This window comes from Erinaceus europaeus, chromosome 9 (genome assembly GCF_950295315.1).
Source record: "Erinaceus europaeus chromosome 9, mEriEur2.1, whole genome shotgun sequence".
Lineage (NCBI taxonomy): Eukaryota > Metazoa > Chordata > Mammalia > Eulipotyphla > Erinaceidae > Erinaceus > Erinaceus europaeus.
In genome coordinates, this window is record NC_080170.1 from 23,821,226 (window position 1) to 23,841,219 (window position 19,994).

The 19,994-nt window shown below is 38.4% G+C and overlaps 2 protein-coding genes across 8 annotated transcripts in view; one reads left to right on the forward strand and one right to left on the reverse strand.

Annotated features, from left to right (window-relative positions):
* HLTF (helicase like transcription factor) overlaps window positions 1-7,928 on the forward strand; it is a 54,506-nt gene extending 46,578 nt beyond the window's left edge. For 4 of the 6 annotated variants that reach the window (XM_016185998.2, XM_007518063.3, XM_060197542.1 and 1 more), the window contains exon 25: window positions 1,035-3,260. In XM_016185998.2, the coding sequence (XP_016041484.1) occupies window positions 1,035-1,187 (153 nt within the window). In that variant the 3' untranslated portion in view covers window positions 1,188-3,260. Of the gene's footprint in view, window positions 1-1,034; window positions 3,261-6,383 lie in introns of those variants that run through there. The other 2 variants (XM_016185999.2, XM_016186000.2) reach the window with 2 other exon arrangements.
* A 3,557-nt stretch (window positions 7,929-11,485) lies between these two features.
* GYG1 (glycogenin 1) overlaps window positions 11,486-19,994 on the reverse strand; it is a 39,571-nt gene continuing 31,062 nt past the window's right edge. Inside the window, exons 6-8 of one of the 2 annotated variants that reach the window (XM_016186002.2) lie at window positions 14,857-15,076; window positions 12,087-12,137; window positions 11,486-11,805 (exon numbers count right to left, since the gene is read on the reverse strand). In XM_016186002.2, the coding sequence (XP_016041488.1) occupies window positions 11,632-11,805; window positions 12,087-12,137; window positions 14,857-15,076 (445 nt within the window). In that variant the 3' untranslated portion in view covers window positions 11,486-11,631. The remainder of the gene's footprint in view (window positions 11,806-12,086; window positions 12,138-14,856; window positions 15,077-19,994) is intronic. The other variant, XM_016186003.2, reaches the window with a different exon arrangement.

A 19,994-nucleotide genomic window follows, 5' to 3' on the forward strand; every position in this document is an offset into this window, starting at 1 on the left:
TGCTACATGGGTCTCTTTCTTGACTGTTCTGTTCCATTGATTGTCATCTTTTCCTGTTCCAAGGACACAGTTACTTGTGCTTTGATATCTAGTGCAGTGGAGTGTTTTCATTACCCTTTTATTATGAGAATTGAATGTGTTACTGTATTACCAACTCTTAAATTATTTGCTTTAGGCTGCCAAATCCCATTATAAAAATCTAGTTTGGAGTATGTTCTATTGATGATTAATTTGAGCACTGGTTTTATAAAGTAGGAGTGTTCCTATACAGAAATATAGATGGCACTTCTATTTAACTTTCAAGAATATATTTCAGAGGGCTCTGAGCTCCAATTCCATCAAAACCCAGAGAGAGAAAAGGAAAAAAGGAAAGACATTCAGAAGTAGCAATAGGTGTAGGTATGACTTAGAGAAGGCAGAACCATAGGAAAAAAAATGGGCGAATATATATGAATATAGATCGTTATAGCAATAATTGTCGACACATTATCTGTGGCCTTTGGAGAACTCCTGCCATTTCCAGAGGAGAGAATGGGGACACAGAACTCTGATGGTGGGAATGATGTGGAATTATACCCTTGTCATCTCATAATTTTGTAAATTAATATTAAATCACTAATGTATGTTGTGATGTTTACTATGACATTGTGTTAGCAAATTGGGACCTCTATATAATGTTAAATAGTCATTGTGAAGCAAACGTTCTTACTCTTTCTTTCTTGGGAATACTTTTATTTTTTGGTTATCAATTTGTATTGCTTCTTGGTAGGTTTTTGAGTGTATGCCCTTACTAAGGTGGGAGGACATTTCTTTCTAGGTTAATGAGTATTATTTTTGTCAAGATCTTGATTAGGAATGAATGTTGAGTTTTATCTAAATGCTTCTTAAGTTACATACTATAAGAATGCAACTTTATTTGTAGACAAATGTTTTCATCATTAAAAAATTTCATTCTTAAGTATTAAAGATTTAATATATTGTGACCTCAAAAGCACTTAACATGCTCACTTTTTTTTCCCTTTCTCTTTTTAAAGTTCATTGTGAAGGATTCTGTTGAAGAAAATATGCTGAAAATACAAAATACAAAGAGAGAACTTGCAGCTGGCGCCTTTGGAACTAAAAAATCAAATGCTAATGAAATGAAACAAGCTAAAATTAATGAAATCAGAACTTTAATTGATTTATAATTTGTGGGATTTTGGTAAGGTCAGTTTGATCAGATATATATATACAGAAGTTTTGAAAGTGAGAAAAATACAGTTTTAGGAATGGGACTTAAGAAAGTATGTTGTCCATAGGGGCCGTATCATTTTATATTAGTCAAGAGGTATTCCTTTCTGTACACGAACCTATTTTTAATGGTATTTCAAATAGCAATAAGTTCTATAGTATACTGTGGCCTAAGATAATTTTTTGAGGTAAGAAAATTACCTTGTTCAACTTTTCATAGTATCTGTGCTGAGTATTTTCATATTTTCCAAGTACTCAGCTTTTTCATACTTCTAATATGGTCGTTTTAAAACATACTTTGAGTAGTTGTTTTCTCCATCAGACACACTTGATTATTCGCTGACGCCACCCATTTGTAATGCAGTGGACTCATTGTCCTTGTAAGCAATCACTGTATACAGATTGTACAAGATTAATTTTATTGGACTTTCAGAACCGCTTTTGCATTCCAGAACCTAGTAGGGAAGAACCCAAAACCAAATCTTAAAAAAGAGACCAAAGTTCAGTTAACAAGTTCCTTGTTTTTTGTTTTGTTTTTACATCTTTTTTTTTTTTTTGAGATATAATTCGCATTAAGTGACTTGAAATTTTATGTTTATGAAAGGATTAGAAACATCAGAGCACTATTTTCTCCACTTTAGTCAGGTGGTACTAGTAATGTTTAAATAGAATTTAGTGTTTTCATGTGTAAATACAGTCTAGGGGCAAGAGGAAACCAGTTCTACCCAGTTTGATTTGAATATTTAAATTATGGAACTACAAAATATTTCTATATATAGATCATTTTTATTTATGTAGCTTTTTAAAAATTATAAATTTTTATAATTCAAAAGACTACTGTATATGAGATGCATGATATCTGGATGAGATTTGGGCTGGATGCCCTCAAGTCATTTTTAACTCTCAGAGACATCTCCTAAATGGAAAAGTTTCCTTATTAGATTATTGTTTGGAGTTAGAATTTGATCTTGGGACATAAGTAATTCATCCTTACATCTGTCTCTAGAATTAGTTATTCCATTCTTACTTATTGTTAATACCAAACTCACAGTAGTTGCCATCAAATTCTAGATAACCCTGAGTCATATTTCAAACAAGTACGTTACAAATTTAGACATCCAGTCAGGCTAGATGGTCATTAATGTGATTTCCTTAAGGGATACTTTGTTAATCCAAAGAAGATACTATTTTAACAGGAGAAACTTCATGTTTAATGGTACAGATGTAAGGACATCTTATGTTTTACATATTGTGTTAGAGGTGACTTGACAAATACAGGAACACTGGAGACAGCATTGTGTTCTAGGGCATACATCTAAGGTATGTGCTAAGTAACAGCTAAGTCCTCCTGTCCTGGTGTGGTGCCGTCTCTTGCTCCAAGGGAATAGTGAATCATACAGCAGGAATCTTTCCAGTCCGTGTTCTCATCTACAGCAAGTAGGGCAGAGGATTGATAAAAAGGAACAAGTTTTCTGTAGGGTGTAAGACTAGTGTTCCATTAAAAAATAAGATTGATAAGAATCTCATGGAATACCATATTATGTGGATTTCAGTACCACTACTGCGGTGAGATTAGGTTTTTTTTTTTTTTTATGAATAAAGTTTTCTGAAACACACAACACACACACACCCTTCCCCCTACCCCTTGCTTACCAAGTCAAAGCATTGCGTACTCACTGTTAAGGTGAAAATGTCGCTTGCTTCTTTATACAAACATTTGTAGATTTATGTTTTTAAACACATTCATAATAAGTTTGGGAGGTTATTTAAAAGTTCTTTTTGGACAGTTCTATTCAATGATGTTAAACACAGTTCTATTAAATAAGAGACAAATTTATCCCAAGAATACATATAAACCACTGGAATGAAAATTTTACATTATGCTATACTGTTAACTATGTTTCATTATTATGTAGATAATAGTTTTAGAACTATCTTGAAAACATTGTATTCCCAGTTGTGGTTCAAACTGAATTTTGTGGTTTAAACTGGATTTTGTTCTAAATTCAAAATAAAAGCTTCAAAAATTAGCTTCTTCAGTGCCATAATTTTAATGACTGTTTCTTAAAAAAATTTTTTTATAGATTTTAACACTTCTGTAAAGATGTCTATATATTATATAATTATTTTTATTGATAGCACATAAGGAGTTCTAACAATAACTTACTTATTCCTACCATCTTTTAAAATTTTGCTCAAGTTAACTGGTTGGATTTCTTGTATAGAAATAACTTTTAAACGTTTATGTTAAATGCCTTCATCTAAGACATTGGTTCCAATTAGTTTTATTTCCTAATCTGCCAAGAGGAAAAGAGTTGTGATAATATAATAGTATAGTGACACTAGTAGGTAGTACTCTGCGTTGTTGGTATTTGCCTTACTTGTAGTTCTGGGAAACACTTAATCAAGAAAATAATACATGGTTATTAACAGTGTGCATCAGTGAAATTTCCCTCAGACAGTATATACTTCCTATGAGGAGGTATCAAAACTATGGTATTTTTCTTCATTTATAGTACTTTCCAAACTTTGGAAGAATCAATTAAAACACAATGACAAATTGTATTTGTCTTAGTAACAAGGACTTGAATGTTTACCCTTAAGTTATTAAACTAGTTAACTGTAAGATATCTGCAACAGATTTAATGCAATGGTTCCCCCTCATTTAATTCATCAATAAGTATGTAGCAACCTTTACAGGTTGTGCATTTTGGAACATAGCACCTTGTTTATGTGGTACCAAAATTAAAAGGAATAAAAAAGAGCCAACAGACTGGTAACTGTGACTAATGCCTGGGATACCTTCCTCTACCGAAACCTACTTTAGCAGGAAAATTTTTTATTAGAAATTTAAGCAGATATGATGCATTCTTCCATATTCATATATTTATACTTTTGATGCTGTCGGAAAGCAGTCAGAATTCTACATGAAGCCATAATTTACTCCTTTAGAAAGGGTAAATGATTTATTCCCAGATATTTTAAATGGCTAAAATGAGATGTTTTTCTCAGCTCCCTACTCAACCTTCCTGACCAAGATCTTTCTGATAAATTTAAACCTATTTTTTTTAATATGTGAAAAGCACGCAATTTTAAAAACAATGTAATGTACCTTAAATAGACCATGTTCATATTATTCTTAACCAAGTGTCCAACACATTAAGCTAAAGGCACTTCCACTTAGAAGGATAACAAATAATAAAATGGTTTCTTAGATTGCTGGATAAAACAAATTCTAGAGCATGTATTTGTACATTTGAAGAAGTTTAGTCTATTGCGAAGGTATTTATTGTGATCAGAAGGGTTATTAAGAGTTTGCAAAGAGGTTACATATCACTAAATATGTGCCTAGTTTACTAGAGATATGAACTAGTTTAGGGAGGTTTTATGTCAATTCTGTGTACACAATATTCTAACTTGCTAAAAACAAAAGCAAATAGACCAAGGATGTAGCTCAGTGACTAGAGTACATGCTTCCCAGTAGTCATTGGTTTAATCAAGGGCAACACAATTAAAAGATATATACATAAAAGCACATCAAATTAAACGGCATACTTTCTGATTTTGTTGTTAGAGTACGTGTGGCTGTTATTAGCACCGTAGTCTTTTTAATTGCACTTGTATCAGAATGATAGAAGGCAAATTAAGAATTTTGAAAGGTCTCGAAAAGAAGACTTAATCTATTTTTTGCAGATGTAATGCAAAAAGATAAACAGTGACTGTATGCCTGAGTCATAGACCTTGCTAAAGTGTGGAACTCCTCTACAAAGAACTGCCCTTTGTATAGGCAAATTTGTCTCAGCCAAAAGGTACTACACCTTCTATTGGGGACTAATAAATCATCACCTCCCTCATAAGGTGATTTGGAAAAAATAAAAGTAAAACCTCAATGAGATTTAAAACAAAACTAAGGTTATATGTTTATCATCTTCATCACTGTATGCTTAGAAAACCTGAGTTATTAACCTTTTTATACATCTTAGTAAGTAATTGCTGATGTTTTAGGCTCCTTGGGAAAGATTTTATAGTATAATTTACAACTTTGCATCAAAAAGTCAATAGTCCACCTTAATCATCATAACCTTGGAAGATCAGAGACCTGACAGCCTCTTAACTTGTTGCTTTATGTATCTTATATGCTGTTTTTCAGTGTAATCTTGTCATCCGATCTTACATCAAAAAAAAGTTTGATTCTCACCCCAATCTGATGCTTTAAGAGGCTTTTCTCAGTTGTAAAATAAACAGTTCTTTCAAGCTTAGAGTCTTTTCTGATGCTGATAAAGAGTACCCAGCACAGTTGTTTGGATTGTTTATTGCATGGCCACAACAATAAGGCAGTATTAAGTATCTGAGGACTGATTTTCTCTTCATGTAAACATAGGGTTCAGAAACCAAAAGGCTTGTGACTAAAATAAGAGCCTTCAATAAGTCTCTACTTGATTCAACAAGAAAGGACAGTCAAAGGCCCTATTGTTGACTATCTTACTATTTCCCTGCTTTTGTTCTAAACAGAGTAGTAACATGTTGTAGCTGATTGGACATCAAGAAAGAAACCTCAACACAAAAGTAGATCAAAAGATGAGCTGCTTTGTATGGGTACAAGGAGCCCTTGAGTGTATCAAGTCACCAGTTTGGCCACTTTTGGGCCAGCAGAACAAGGAGATAGCCATTAAACCTCGAAAGTCTTATTAAGACAGGCGTATAAAAAACAAAGTATAGTGAGGTTGAACTGTGTTCACCTCAAACTTTCAACTTGTATCCTTGAATGTTCTTATCCATTTATTTTTAGATTTCACTTCAGGCAGCCTGCTCAGGAAAGTGTTTGTAAAAGCTATTTTTTTCGGGTCTGGTTTTGAGGTCATTGTCTTTATAGCCAGCAAAATGAAAGCTTTTCCATTGAATTATACCTACCAGTTCCCAGGTTTTGTATTTTTGGTTTCTGTAAAAAGAGGTTTCTCTCATATCTTAGCCCATTTCACTGATGATGTTTTCTGTTTTAACCATGTTTCAGTTTTAGTTATTCTGCAGATTATTTACCCTTATTCTGTGGGTCTGCAAAGTGAGGGTACCGCATATACATCATAGGATTGATAAGAGAATGGAGACGTAAATATCTAATAAATATTTTCTTTCCTCTTTTTGCTTTCTTACAGATTGTTTTTACGTAAAGGAGATTGAATTTCAGCATCTGAAACTCAGAGAAATAAGTTATCAGATAACTTATCCAAGTATAAAAATGGATTGCAGTCCATTTTTGTATTTGTAATAAGCAGAGAAAAAAAAAAGCAAACCATGGCAGACTATTATATTTTAAAGAGAATCCAAGTCTTAGCATGCCCCCCAAGTCTCAATGACAATAAAAAGGTAAACACTACACAATTCTATTTATAGATGTTATTTGTGGTTAATGTTTCCTTGAGGAGTTGTCCTTTGGGAAGCCTAATTACCATTTCAGTGCCCTGCTGTTCGCAATCACCACTTCACCTCTTCATGGATCTTCCACCGAAAACCTTACTCCCTTATGTTTAATGTAAATACTTAATGTACCAAGTGGTTCTCAAATGTCATTTGTGTCAGAGTCAATCAAAATACTTGACAGTTTCCTGGCATGAAGATACTGTGACCTTCAACCAAGACCTATTGAATCAGTATCGGTTCCAAGACTCAACTTGTAATTACAAGTTTTCCAGGAGCAGTCAGGTTGGAGATTTAGTCGCTCAGCCCCTAGTCTTCAGTTTCGCCTGTTCCCCTCACTTTTCACTCCAATCCATTAGCAATTCCACTGCCTCGACTCTGAACATACACTGCATTGTTCTTGATTTTCTCCAGTGCCATGACAGTAAATTAACAATCAGTTTTGTTTTCTTTCTTCATCCAAACTATCTTTTACTGACTGCAGGTGCAGTGTTCATAAAATGTAAATCCAGACAATTAGGCCATATTTAGAATGACTACAATGGATTAAACAAACTACTACAGTTTATTAATTCATAATGTGCTACAGCAAACCATATTGGTTATCTTTGGAAGATACCAGGAAACCAATTCCTTCTTTTGTATATTAGTGAATGAGAGAAGCATTTATCTAACCTGCCTTTTCTATAGAAACTTAGCCTCAAGGTAGCCAAATTACTGATGAGGGGAAGGCTGTATAGTTCAGCTCAGAAGACTGTCACCAGTTTGCAACCTTTAACAAAAAAATAACCTGTCTTGGACAGGGGTAGATAGCATAATGGTTATGCAAACACACTTTCATGCCTGAGGCTCCGAAGTCCTAGGTTCAAGTCCCTGCACCAACATAAACCAGAGCTGAGCAGTGCTCTGGTAATAAATAAATAAATAAATAATAAATAACCTGTCTGTGCAATGATCATGAGATGATCAAGATGATGAGATTTAGAAAAATTCTTTATCCGTTTATAGTTTTGCCGTCCAAAATTACATCTTAACCTGTGTCTTCTAAATTATAGTTAATTTTTTAAAAAATGGCATACATCAAATTGCAATCAACAAAATGCTGAATATGGGAGATCACATGACAAAAAAACCTAGCTTCAGCAGAAAAGTGAGTTTCAAGTATATAGTAACAAGAAAGGATAAGAGAACAAGATTGTATCAGGTTTACTCACCAATTGTCCCTACATTGGCGTTATGTAAATTCTAATAACAGTGAAAATAAAGATAATGAACATCTGGAATTAATGGATATTTTTGGTGTGATTATTTTCTGAATAATTTTTTCTGATGTCTTAAGGATGTACATGGAAATATTTTCATATTCAATATTTCAAATTTAAATTTGCTTCCAAATAGTCTGGTGGAAAAGAAGGAAGCATACTTTCAAGCTTGGTGATGGGAGTTCTATTACTCTGTCTACTTTTGTGTCTATGGTTTCCCAGGAGTAAAGTTAAGTCATTTATAAAACCTCAACCAGTTGCTATTGATTTAGAATAAAAGCCAAAGCCCATATGCTGGCCTATGAAGCCACTGCCTACCTTTCCTTTCTGTTTTAGAATCATTTACTTCCACCACGTCCTTGTTTGGTCCAGGGCTTTTTGCTCACACATGTCCTCCAAATGGAATAATCTTTTTCCATGAAACCTGGCTGTCTCAGTTTTTCCCCCCTCTGGTTTAAGCAACAGCATCTTAGAGGTTCTCTGGATTACCCTAAGGTTGGGATTTATCTGTAATGTCAATGTACTTTATTTCACATAATTTATAGTATCTTCAGAGCTGTTTCCTACTAGAACGTAAGGAACTTTGTACATTTCTGTATTTCTAATGCCCATCACACCACATGTGTGAAATGGTAGGTACTTAATATGTACTCATTGAATTGGTTTAGTCCATTTTCAGTGTGTATGTCAGCTCAAGTTGTGTTTGATGTAAACTAAAATGACTGAATAAAAGCTTTGGGACATGTTATTTCTGAATAAACCCACGATTTCCTTGAAATCTTCTATGGTCATTGTGATTATAAAAGCACCACAGGACTGAAATGAATTGTGGAATTGTGTGCAGACTATTTGGAAATAATTATGTTCATGCCTTACAAAATACATTTTAATGAATTTAGCTTAATCTCAATCTTCTGTGCATTGGATTTCATTTCCACTTTGTATCACCTCATGGAGAGATCCTTAGACTAGGAGTATCTTGAAGTCTTTATACTACAGCACTTCAAATACTGAGGCACTGAAAAATCATAGCAACTCATACTTTGAGTCCAAATAGTTTTAGCTTAGTTTTGAAGCCTTTTCTTAAATTTTATTTATTGATTCATGAGAAATGATAGGGAAAGAACCAGACATCACTCTGGTACATGTGCTGCCAGAGACTGAACTCAGGACCTCATGCTTGAGAGTCCAATACCTTATCCACTGTGCCACTTCCCGGACCACTCTGGAAGCCTTCTATAAGTTACTATTTTAGGTCAATTTTCAGTTCTTTGAGCTCTTGTGTTTATCATCCCAGGTAGCTTCCAAACATTCTTGTCTGCAAGTTTCCAAACCCTTGTAAATTCATTGCCATATATACTGAATAGGGCGGAGCCATGTTAAGTAATAAAGTGTGGAAATGGGGAGGCAGGTACTTAAAATGAGTCATAAAAGCCACAGCAGCTTCTGTCCAATTAAGCCTCCCACAACTCCTGGTGGCTATTTTTTTTTTTCTTCATTTTATTGGATAGGACAGAAAAATTGAGAGGGAGGAAGATTATACCTGCAGACCTGCTTCATCGCTTGTGTAGCAAGCCCCCTGCAGGTGGGGAGCTGGGGGCTTGAACTGGGATCCTTGCGCGGGAAGTCTTGCCCTTCGTACTATGTTAGCTTAACCCAGCATGCCATCACCTGACCCTCATTTATTTTAATAATGTTTTTTTGTTTTCATCAATAGACTGATTTCTGATTATTTAACTTTTTATTTACATTAATTAATAATAATGATTGAAGCTTGAGAGTGGGCCAAAGCATCTCTCATCTCTGACTTGAGGGAGTGCTGGGATTGAAACCTGTAGCCTCTGGAACCTCAAGCACTTATATTGGTGCTCTAACAGGCTAAGATATCACCCTACCCCTTCACCTTAGTTTTAAAAGACAATTAACTTGCCACCCTTCCAACCTAGAACCACTGGTGTATTTAATAAAGTGAACCATACAAATCTATCATTTTTAGTCACGGATCAAAAAACAAAAACAAAACACTAGAAAACATGAGTCCAGTATTGATTTTTACAACCCTAAAATATTAATGTGTATGTTTGGGCAGGCAACCTAGATGACTATCAGGTTACAACAGCCTAAAATATATATGAGTGCCCACTCAATCTGGGGATGCAATCTGGGTGACAAGACTAGAGAAGGTTTGTTTCCCTTTCCTCCATCTATCAGATCAGTCACCATCACTGGAGAGCAGGAAATTTCAGAATCTAGAAATCTTAATTTTAGCTTTTATTGTTCCAGCGTAGTTATTGCTGGAACTCACTGCCTGCATAATGTAACTGCCGCTCCTGGCAGCTATTTTCCCCTCCCCTCACCCTGTTTATTTAATAAATAGGACTGAGAAATTGAAGGGGTTTGGGGGAGGGTTTGCAGAGAGTGAAAGAGGCATCTGCAACACTGCCTCTCTGCCCATGAAGCATCCTCCTTGTAAGTGGGGACCAGAGGTTTGAAACTGGATCCTTGTACATGGTAATGTATGCACTCAACCTGCCACTGCCCAGCCCTGAAATCTTTTTTTTTTTTAAGTATATATATTTTAGTTTCAAGTTTTTTTTTGTTTGTTTTTGCCTCCAGGGTTATCGCTGGGGTTCTGAATCACCTGCTCCTGGAGGCTACAGTTCCCTTTTGTTGCCCTTGTTGTTTATCATTGTTGTTATTGTTGCCACTGATGTTGCTGGAAAGGACAGAGAAATTTAGAGGACAGGAAGACAGAGGGGGAGAGATACCTGAAGACCTACTTTACTGCTTGTGAAGTGACCCTTCTGCAGGTGAGGGAGCTGAGGGCTAGAACTGGGATTCTTAAGCTGGTCCTTGTGCTTTGCACCATGAGCGTTAAATCCACTGTGCTACCACCCAGCCCCCCCAGTTTCAAGTTTTATACTGATTTCAAAGACACTGGCAACTTCCACAATGAACGAAAAATTCCCTAATACAGTTTTCCAGGTAGCAGTGCTTAATTTAGACAACTAAGATAATAGCAATACATCTTTATTTTTCACACAAGGTGCCACTGCAAGTAAGCATCAGAGAAAACACACTACTGTTTTCAGAGAACTGAACAAAAGCATTTTTAGCATGCTGCCTTACAGTACTTAGAAAACTGGTGAACATCGTTAGACACTAAGACTAAGAAATAAAATGGGATTAATGCCATTCTTTAATATTTTTAAGAATTACTCAGCAGTGTTATTAGAGGCTTTTTTTCCTTTCTTTTTTTTTATACCTGAAAGCAGAAGTAGTACAATCACTCGCCAGTCTCTGGGCAGTCCTAAAATACAAGTTTAGTGTAAGTTACACCAAGCAAGCAAAGAGACAGATACCACTGCGTCCCCTTCTGTTGGGAGACTGATGAAGAGCCTGGCTTGGCACTTTTGACAAGCTGATAGAGCCACCTTTTCCCTTACCACACAGATTGATAATCAGCCTCAATAAGAATTTCTGAAACATTAGCTGAATGAGTCTCAGCTTAAAAAGCAGAACACTGTCCAGCTGACAGAACAGCTACTCGCCAATTTTTGCCCAATTCTCACCCTGTATCCTACAAAACCCTCTCTCCTCTGAAAAACTCAGTGAATGCCTCTAGCAACTGTAACAGACCTTTCCCAACCTGGCTGGAGATGTTAAGTATCAGGAACCAAGTGCCTGTAAAGTGGATGTGCCCACAGGGAAGTGGCAGTGTTTTTTACTGAAGGTAAGTGTCAAGTTTCCTCTTGATGTTGTCAAAGGAGTCTGCTCCCATGTAGTCAGCCTGTCCCTGTTCCCACCGCTCTTTCCGTTCTTCTGAGGACACAAATGGCTGTATCGTAGCTGGACTCTCCCCAAGGGACAGTTGTGCCACGGCTCCTGAGAAAGCTTCCTAGAATGGAAAGCATAATCAGAGACACACCTTGAGGGCTGACGACGACATCACTTTAAAGGACAAAAATGAAAAAGGTGAGAAAAGTCAGAATGAACTGTCATGCAAAATTAGCAAAAACTGAAAAGTATTACACAAACAAACGGCAACAACAACAACAACAAAAAGACATAAATACAAGGGTCATGATTTTTTTCCCCCTAACAAAATGAAGACTTCTTGACTCGGTGAAAACATTGGGAGAACAAAGTAATTAGGGTTAATGTTTAAGTTCTGCATACCTTTCTACAGAAGCCACAAGAGAAAGTCAGTGTATAGGCCAAGTCTGAAAGCTGCAAACAGTTCATTAGAAAGTGTAAGATGACGAGACAAGGGAACATAGGTCTCATGATAAATTCTCTAGCTGCGTGGGCTTGGAAAGGTTGAGAACTTAAACAAGACAGTTCAGAGGCTTAAGTTTTAGGTAGCACCTATCCAAAGAGCCATGGCAAGTACACAGGTCGTCATATTATAAAAGCAAAAGATGGATGGTTTGAGATTGCAGCAAACTTATCTGCCTGTTCACGATTATTATCAAGGTACATCTATTCCTGTTGCTTCTGTTAAGCGGGTTTCCTCCCTCCTGAACAACAACTGATTCAACTGATCTTCGCCTTTCATTGGTTCCTAATTCCGAGTCCTTGGGTTGTGGAAGAACAAGGCAAATGGGCAGGAAATGGCGTAAACCTACTCTACACTAAATCTGAATGTCATTCCTGATAGATAATACCAAAGAGAAGAACAAAATTGTCTGTTAGAAAGTTCTGAGGTGAGAAGGTACTAGAAATCTCAACAGAGAAAAAGAATGATAAGTGAATACCTGCCATCTTTTGTTAAAATAAGGGGGCCAGTTGGTAGCACACTGGGTTAAGCACACATAGTACAAAGTGCAATGACCCTCAGAAAGATCCCGCTTCAAGCCCCTGGCTCCCCACCTGCAGGGGGGAGGTCACTTCACAAGCGGTGAAGCAGGTCTGCAGGTATCTATTTTTTTCTCTCCCCTTCTCTACCTCCCCCTGATCTCTCAATTTCTCTCTGTCCTATCCAATAAAATGGAAAAAATGGCCTCCAGGAAGAGTGGCACTGAGCCCCAGCGATAACCCTGAAGGCAAAAAAGAAAAAAAAAAAAAAACACAACAGGAAAATATTACCTGTTTATTTGCTATCTATGTATACATTTGTATATATGTATAGACACTGTAACTACATGGTATTTGAGTGAAGTCCATGGAGTTGTGTGGCATCTAAGGCAACATCAGGAAGCCCTGGCTTTGGATCAGTCCTGCTTTGCCTTCTGCTTATAACAGGAATATCATACAGGGAGGCTCTTTCATAGCTCCTAAGATAACAGTCTCTTAGACCTGGATTTGAGTCCTAGTATTACTACTGACAAGTCTTAACTATGCAAGTTTTAAAATTCTGAATTTGTAAAATAAGTTCTTAATACTAATAAATACAGGACAATAGTTATAAGCCTTAAATAAGAAACACTAATTTATCTCTCCATTACACAGTTTACATACTAAACAAGTACTCCACAATCCACATTAAGTAAGTAGAACATGTTGATTTTTCTTTCACCTTTTGACATTGTGACATAAGTGCTAGTTAGTGAAATGGCTAAAACTGAAACCACAGCAAAGGGAAGGATCTATTGTGCCTATAGTTACAGCACTGTTATTAACCAGTCATTTAGACTTCATTATAGTCCACCAATTCAGTTTGACTCTATCTTAGTATGTAATGGAAAAGTATAATTTCTCATTCTCTTTCAATTCATCCAAAGAAGCAAACATTGGAGAGAAATCTTCAAAGTCATAAAAGGATGTGATAGCAGGTGGTTATTATAAATATTAATGTGTAGCCGTTCCTTAGAAGGTTTTTTAAGAAGACTGATCTATGTGTCTGTCTATCTACCTATCTATACTGCAGGAGGGCGAAAGCAGAGCACTGCTGTGGTGCATGCAGTACCGGGGACCAAAGCCAAGCTTTCGCACAAGCATGGAATGTATTCCTCCCACTGAACAACCTCCCTAGCCCTCAGATTTCCTTTTCAAGACCCTGTAGGATCACAGGAGTACAAAGGTGACATGGTTGTATGTTCATGCCATTGTAATTTTACCAAAAATGCATTCTCCTGGGCCAGGTGGTGGCACACCTGGTTGAGCGCACATGTTACAATGCGCAAGGACCCGGGTTCGAGCCCCCGGTCCTCAACTGCAGGGGAAATACTTTGCAAGTGGTGAAGCAGTGTTGCAGGTATCTCTCTGTCTCTCCCTCTCTATCACCCCCTTCCCTCTCGATTTCTGTCTCTATCCAGTAAATAAAATAAAAGATCATAAAAAAACTTTTAATGCATTTTCCTGAGCAGATAGCAAAAAAAAAGTAATATTGGTAAATTAAAATGTCAGCAGCATCAGAAACATGAAGTGGGGCATTAAGTATATTTCACTAATGTAGGGGAGCCAGCTGGTAGCTAGTTAAGTGCACATGTTACAATGCACAAGGACCTGTGTTTGAGCCCCTGGTCCCCATCTACATGGGGAAAACTTATAATAAGTGAAGCAGTGCTGCAGGTGTCTCTCTGACTCTCGCCCTCTCTATCTCCCTGACCCTTCTTGATTTCTGGTTGTTTCTATCCAACAAATAAAGATCATTTAAAAATTTTTTTAAAAGATTACTAATGTAGGGATAATCTCAAAATCTTGTCACAGGACAATATGCTCAGAAGTTTATTACATTCTGTGACTTTCTAAAACTTATATTTCCAAGATATCTATAAGAATTCCTAAAATCCTTTCTTAACACTGTCATATCTAACAAAATTGGTCACAGAATCTAATCAGGCTTTACTTTTTGCTATAAATCATTCTTCCCTACACTGCTTCCCTTCCATAAAATTTTACTTATCATTGTTTAAAAATGCCACCAGTGACTCTACTTTTATTGATATACCAGATTTGAAAAAAAAAATGCAATACTGAGTTACCTAAAAGAAAAACCAGAACATACCACGTTTACACATGAGTAGGTGTCTTTGACAAGGCCGTACTGTTGAAGCAGAGGTGCAATATTGGTGGTAAAGATGTCCCACCACAGGCTGAGAAACTCTGGATGAGTCGTGGTAGGATCGTGGGACTCACTTCTCACGTTTTTTGTTTTAGGATCGTAAGTATAATTCCACGGTTTGATTCGTCCCAGGAAATGCACGACTTTGGCATTTGCACCAAACCTGTTTGAACACAACCAGTTGAAGTGGTTAGTGGGTTTTGAGCACTGGGCAAAAAGATCAGTGGCGTTCTGTTCTGTAAACGTAACAGGGCACCGTCATTCTGCCCTAGTGGCTGTTAAAGAGACTGAGCTTACTGAAAACATGTTAGACATACTGGTGTTGTTGGTTTTTACCAGAGCACAGCTCAGCTCTGGCTTATGGTAGTGGAGAGGGTGGGGGTAGGGGGACTGAATCTGAGACTTTGGAGCCTCAGATTTGAGAGTCTCTATGCATAACCATTATGCTATCTCCCCTGCTACACATACTTTTTTTTGTTTTTTTGCCTCGAGGGTGATCACTGGGGCTCAGTGCCTGCACTACAAGTCCACTGCTCCTGGAGGCTATTTTTTCCCATTTTGTTGCAGTTGTTGTTATTGCTGTTGTTTTTGTTGGACAACAGAGAGAAACTGAGGGAGGAGGGAAAGACAGAGAAGGGGAGAGCAAGACACATGCAGACCTGCTTCACTGCTTGTGAAGTGACCCCCCTGCAGGTGGGAAGCCAGGGGCTTGAACTGGGATCCTTATGCCAGTCCTTGTGCTTCACGCCACGTGAACTTAACCTGCTGTACTACCGCCTGGACCCCCCTTGACATACTTTTAAAATTATTCAATCATAAAATATACAGAGAAGTCCAGCAGTGGTTTCCATGCACCAACTCAAAACAGGAATTCACCGAGGACAGGAAAGACACAGCCACTTGGGAAAAAACCCTCTGGTATTGCCTAACAACACTGAAAATGCTTATGATTTACAACCCAGAAGCTGATTCCCAGCATCTTCACTAAAGAAGATCATGTATGTGCATCAGAGGGATAATCAGAATGTCCTAATAGAAATAATGGTAAACTGGTAAACAATGCAAATGACCACAGTGTGCTTTCCTCCCCACCTCTACAGGAGGAACAGTTTCCAGCCTCAGGGAAAGTAGGACATGCTCACATGACTTCCTCTGGTCACTGGGATGTGGACCGGAAGTAGTGACAGTGCATTTTCAAAGAGCATTGTTTATTTCTGTTCACTTTCTGAGGAGTGGCAACTTTTGCCAGCAGAAAGAGCCTGGGCAGCCTGCTGGTTCCAGAGAAGGAGGCACGGGGCTGTAAATCAAATCTGTGGCCCGGCTCCAAACCCCGCTGGGATAATCAGACTGTCCCATCAGATGATCCAATTTATGAGTAAGAAATACCTGCAGGCTAGGGATATAACATAATAGTTACACAAAAAGACTTGCTGCCTGAGGTTCCAGGGTCCCAGGTTTAGTCCCTAGCACCACCATGAGCCAGAGCTGAGCAGTGCTCTGGTTGAGGTTTTTTTTTATCTTAGTCTTTTTTTTTTTTTTTTTTTCCCTCCAGGGTTATTGCTGGGCTCGGTGCCTGCACCATGAATCCACCACTCCTGGAGGCCATTTTTCCCCCTTTTTGTTGCCCTAGTTGTTGCAGCCATTGTTGACGTTGCTTTGTTGTTGGATAGGACAGAGAGAAATGGAGAGAGGAGGGGAAGACAGAGAGAGAGGGGGAGAGAAAGACAGACACCTGCAGACCTGCTTCACCGCCTGTGAAGCGACTCCCCTGCAGGTGGGGAGCTGGGGGCTCGAACCGGGATCCTTACGCCGGTCCCTGCGCTTTGCGCCACGTGCGCTTAACCCACTGCGCCACCGCCCGACCCCCAGTCTTATTTTTTTTAATTATCATTATTTATTTATTGGATAGAGACAGCCAGAAATCGAAAAGGAAGAGGTAAAGAGGGGGGGGGGGGAGGGAGAGAGAGAGAGAGACTTGCAGCCCTGAATCACTCATGAAGTTTTCCCCCTGCAGGTGGAGACCGGAGTTCTAACCCAGGTCCTTGTGCATTGCAACGTGCACTCAACTAGGTATGCACCACCAGCATACCCCTTGGTCAAGGTTTTTGTAAAACAAGAAAAACACCTCCCCTTAAAAAAGAAACAAAAAAACTTTTTTAAAATTTCAATAAAGTTTTGTTGTTGTTGTTGCTTTTTTTTTTTTTTTTATCAAAACAGAAGGGAAGGGGTTGGGGGGACAGACACACCAACACAGCATCAAAGATTCCTTCAGAGCAGTGAAAGCCCTGCTTGAATCTGGGTCGAGCACATGACAAAGCAACGCACTATCCAAGTGAGCTATTTCACCAATCCAGTTAATTCTTTTTTAAATGTCAATTGTTGGTCTATTTATACTGTAGCTGATGAACAGACTATTGCAACAGACACATAATATAGAAAATATGCTGGAAAAAAGTACTATTCATGATGCAACCTATACATATGAATCCATGCAGATAAGGGCAAAGCCAGAAATACTTACAGAACAGGAAACTATAATTATTACTTTCATGATACTGTAATGTCTGGGGAGTGGGCAAACTATGAGAGAGGAGGGGCTCTACTGGATGTGTTTGATTTCTCAGCGGGTGGTGGGTATTTAAAAACTGAACCTTTCTGTATATACCTTTATGTCTATATTTAATTTTTTAATTAAAATTTTTTTTGTATTTTATTTATTCCCTTTTGTTGTTTTTTCTTATTGTTGTTGTTACTGATGTCACTGTTGGATAGGATAGAAATGGAGAGAGGAGGGGAAGACAGAGAGGGGGAGAGAAAGATAGACACCTGCAGACCTGCTCCACTGCCTGTGAAGCAGCTCCCCTGCAGGTGGGGAGCCGGAGGCTCAAACCCAGATTCTTATGCTGTCCTTGCACTCCGTGCCATGTGCGCTTAACCCACTGTGCTACTGCCCAGCCCCTTGATATATTTTTTCAACTTCTGCCTATGAGTGAGATCATTCCATATTCATGCTTCTGTTTCTGTCTTATCTCATTTCACATAATTTCTTCAAGCTCCATCCAAGATGGGGTGAAGGTGAAATTTGCCATTTTTAATTGCTGAGTAGTATTCCATGATGTATATATGCCACAACTTACTCTGCCACTCATCTGTTGTTGGACATCTGGGTTGCTTCCAGGTTTTGGCTATTACAAATTGTGCTGCTATGAGCATTGATATGTATATATTTCACAATATTAGTTTTAAAAGACCAAGAGTGGTCCTGTTCTGACAATGAAGGAGGAGGAGGAAGCAGAGGAGGAAGAGGAGGAGGAGAAAATCTATGCATATGGAAAAAAAGGTGAATAGGACTAAGGACAGGAGGAAGATGGGGACAGTGAGGGCTCTCGGGACTCAGAGGATGAGGGGCAGCAAAGTTCGGTGGAGTGAAGAGGCACAGAGGTCATGGACACCAACTAAAGCTTCTACAATGGAAGGAGCTGGAGCACTGATGAGAATACAGGGCGGGGAGTTGGCCAGTGTCGTGGGAGAATGTGCACCTTCCCATGACAGCCGAAGAGGAAGCTCTGAGTAGGGCAAGGTAAGTGGGACAGACCCTTGGGTGCTGGGCTCTACAGTGTTCATTTTAGCAGATTGCTCCTATAGGCAGCTAAAGCATTTGAGCATGCTGTGCAGATCGAGATAATGCAAACATTATTCAGATATTTTTTTTCCCCATTTCTCAAAGTTGTTGATTTTATTTCATTGTTTAATATCAGAGACCTATTATCTGGCTAGCACTACCTAAGACTTTTATATCTGGGGTCCACATCCTTTAAGGAGATGACTGGGGATTACAGAATTGCAAGGGAGAGTCTGCTAATGTGTTAATGGAGGCTCAGGAAGGGTGAGTTGCCCAGAGCTGTCTAACTATAATGGGGGAAGAGATGGGACTTGGCACAGTTGTGCTTCTCTTGTAAGTCTGAGCTCTTAACATCTAACTGTAAAGCCACTTTAAATGTATGCAAGAATCATACAACCTACTTACAAAGTTCCTCCTGGGAGGGGGCGTGACTACCCCACAGTGGTTTCTTCTGAGAAATGAAGTAGACACCTCATGTCCCCAAGCTTCCCCTTTATCATATACACAGAACATGAAAGTATTTATAGAAACAACTACTCCATTTTATCCTTAGACGGATAGAAGTCACACTGCTCGTAAGGCAATAAATGGAGCAAACAAGTAGAAAGACCCACAACGACACCATAAAGTACTTAATGAAATAATTTCTACTTAGACCTAGATACCCTCCTCACCTACCTCCTAATACACACATCCTTCAATCACTCCAAAGCTAACCTTGCCAGACAAAGTAAGGACTGCACAATTTGAATAAAGGCAAGAGACTGGCATACTGACTCTTTAGTTACTATCAGGCCATCCTATCACCTAGGGCCCTAGTCAGGGAGTCCTGAGATTCCCACACAGACATGATGGGCTTAGACCTCTAACAGATCCCGGGAGTCCTGAGATTCCCACACAGACATGATGGGCTTAGACTTCTAACAGATCCCTCTTTCCACTGTTACTAGTCATCTCCTCCTGAACCACATAATGGAATCCTTTGTGGGCCCCTATAGGACCTTGCCCTCAATGTAGATTAACGATGGTAAGGAATGTTCCATTCTCCGGAGGGAGGTTGGATAACATATTCTACCTATCACCCAAGGAAGATGGGCCCTGAAATTAGTTCAGCCTGCAAAGTTCCTAGCTGTGACCACAGAATGTGAGCTCAAACCTCAGGGATGCAGAGGTTACATGGGCTTCTGTGCTGACTATGGGCCCCAGATCAAATTGATGGGGTTTACAGTTAACAATATTTATATGCATTCCCCATATATGGGAGCTACTCTCTTTCCTGATCCAGCTTTCTAGTCTTTTTTCCAACTATGACACCATCTCCCCAGACAATAACTTGGGTCCACCTGCATACTAGATGTCAGGCTCAGGCAAAAACTAGTAAAGTCATGGGCCCCTTAGAATATACTTAAAATAGACCTACTAGCTTTTTCCAAAACAAAGACCTCAAATCCTTATCTGT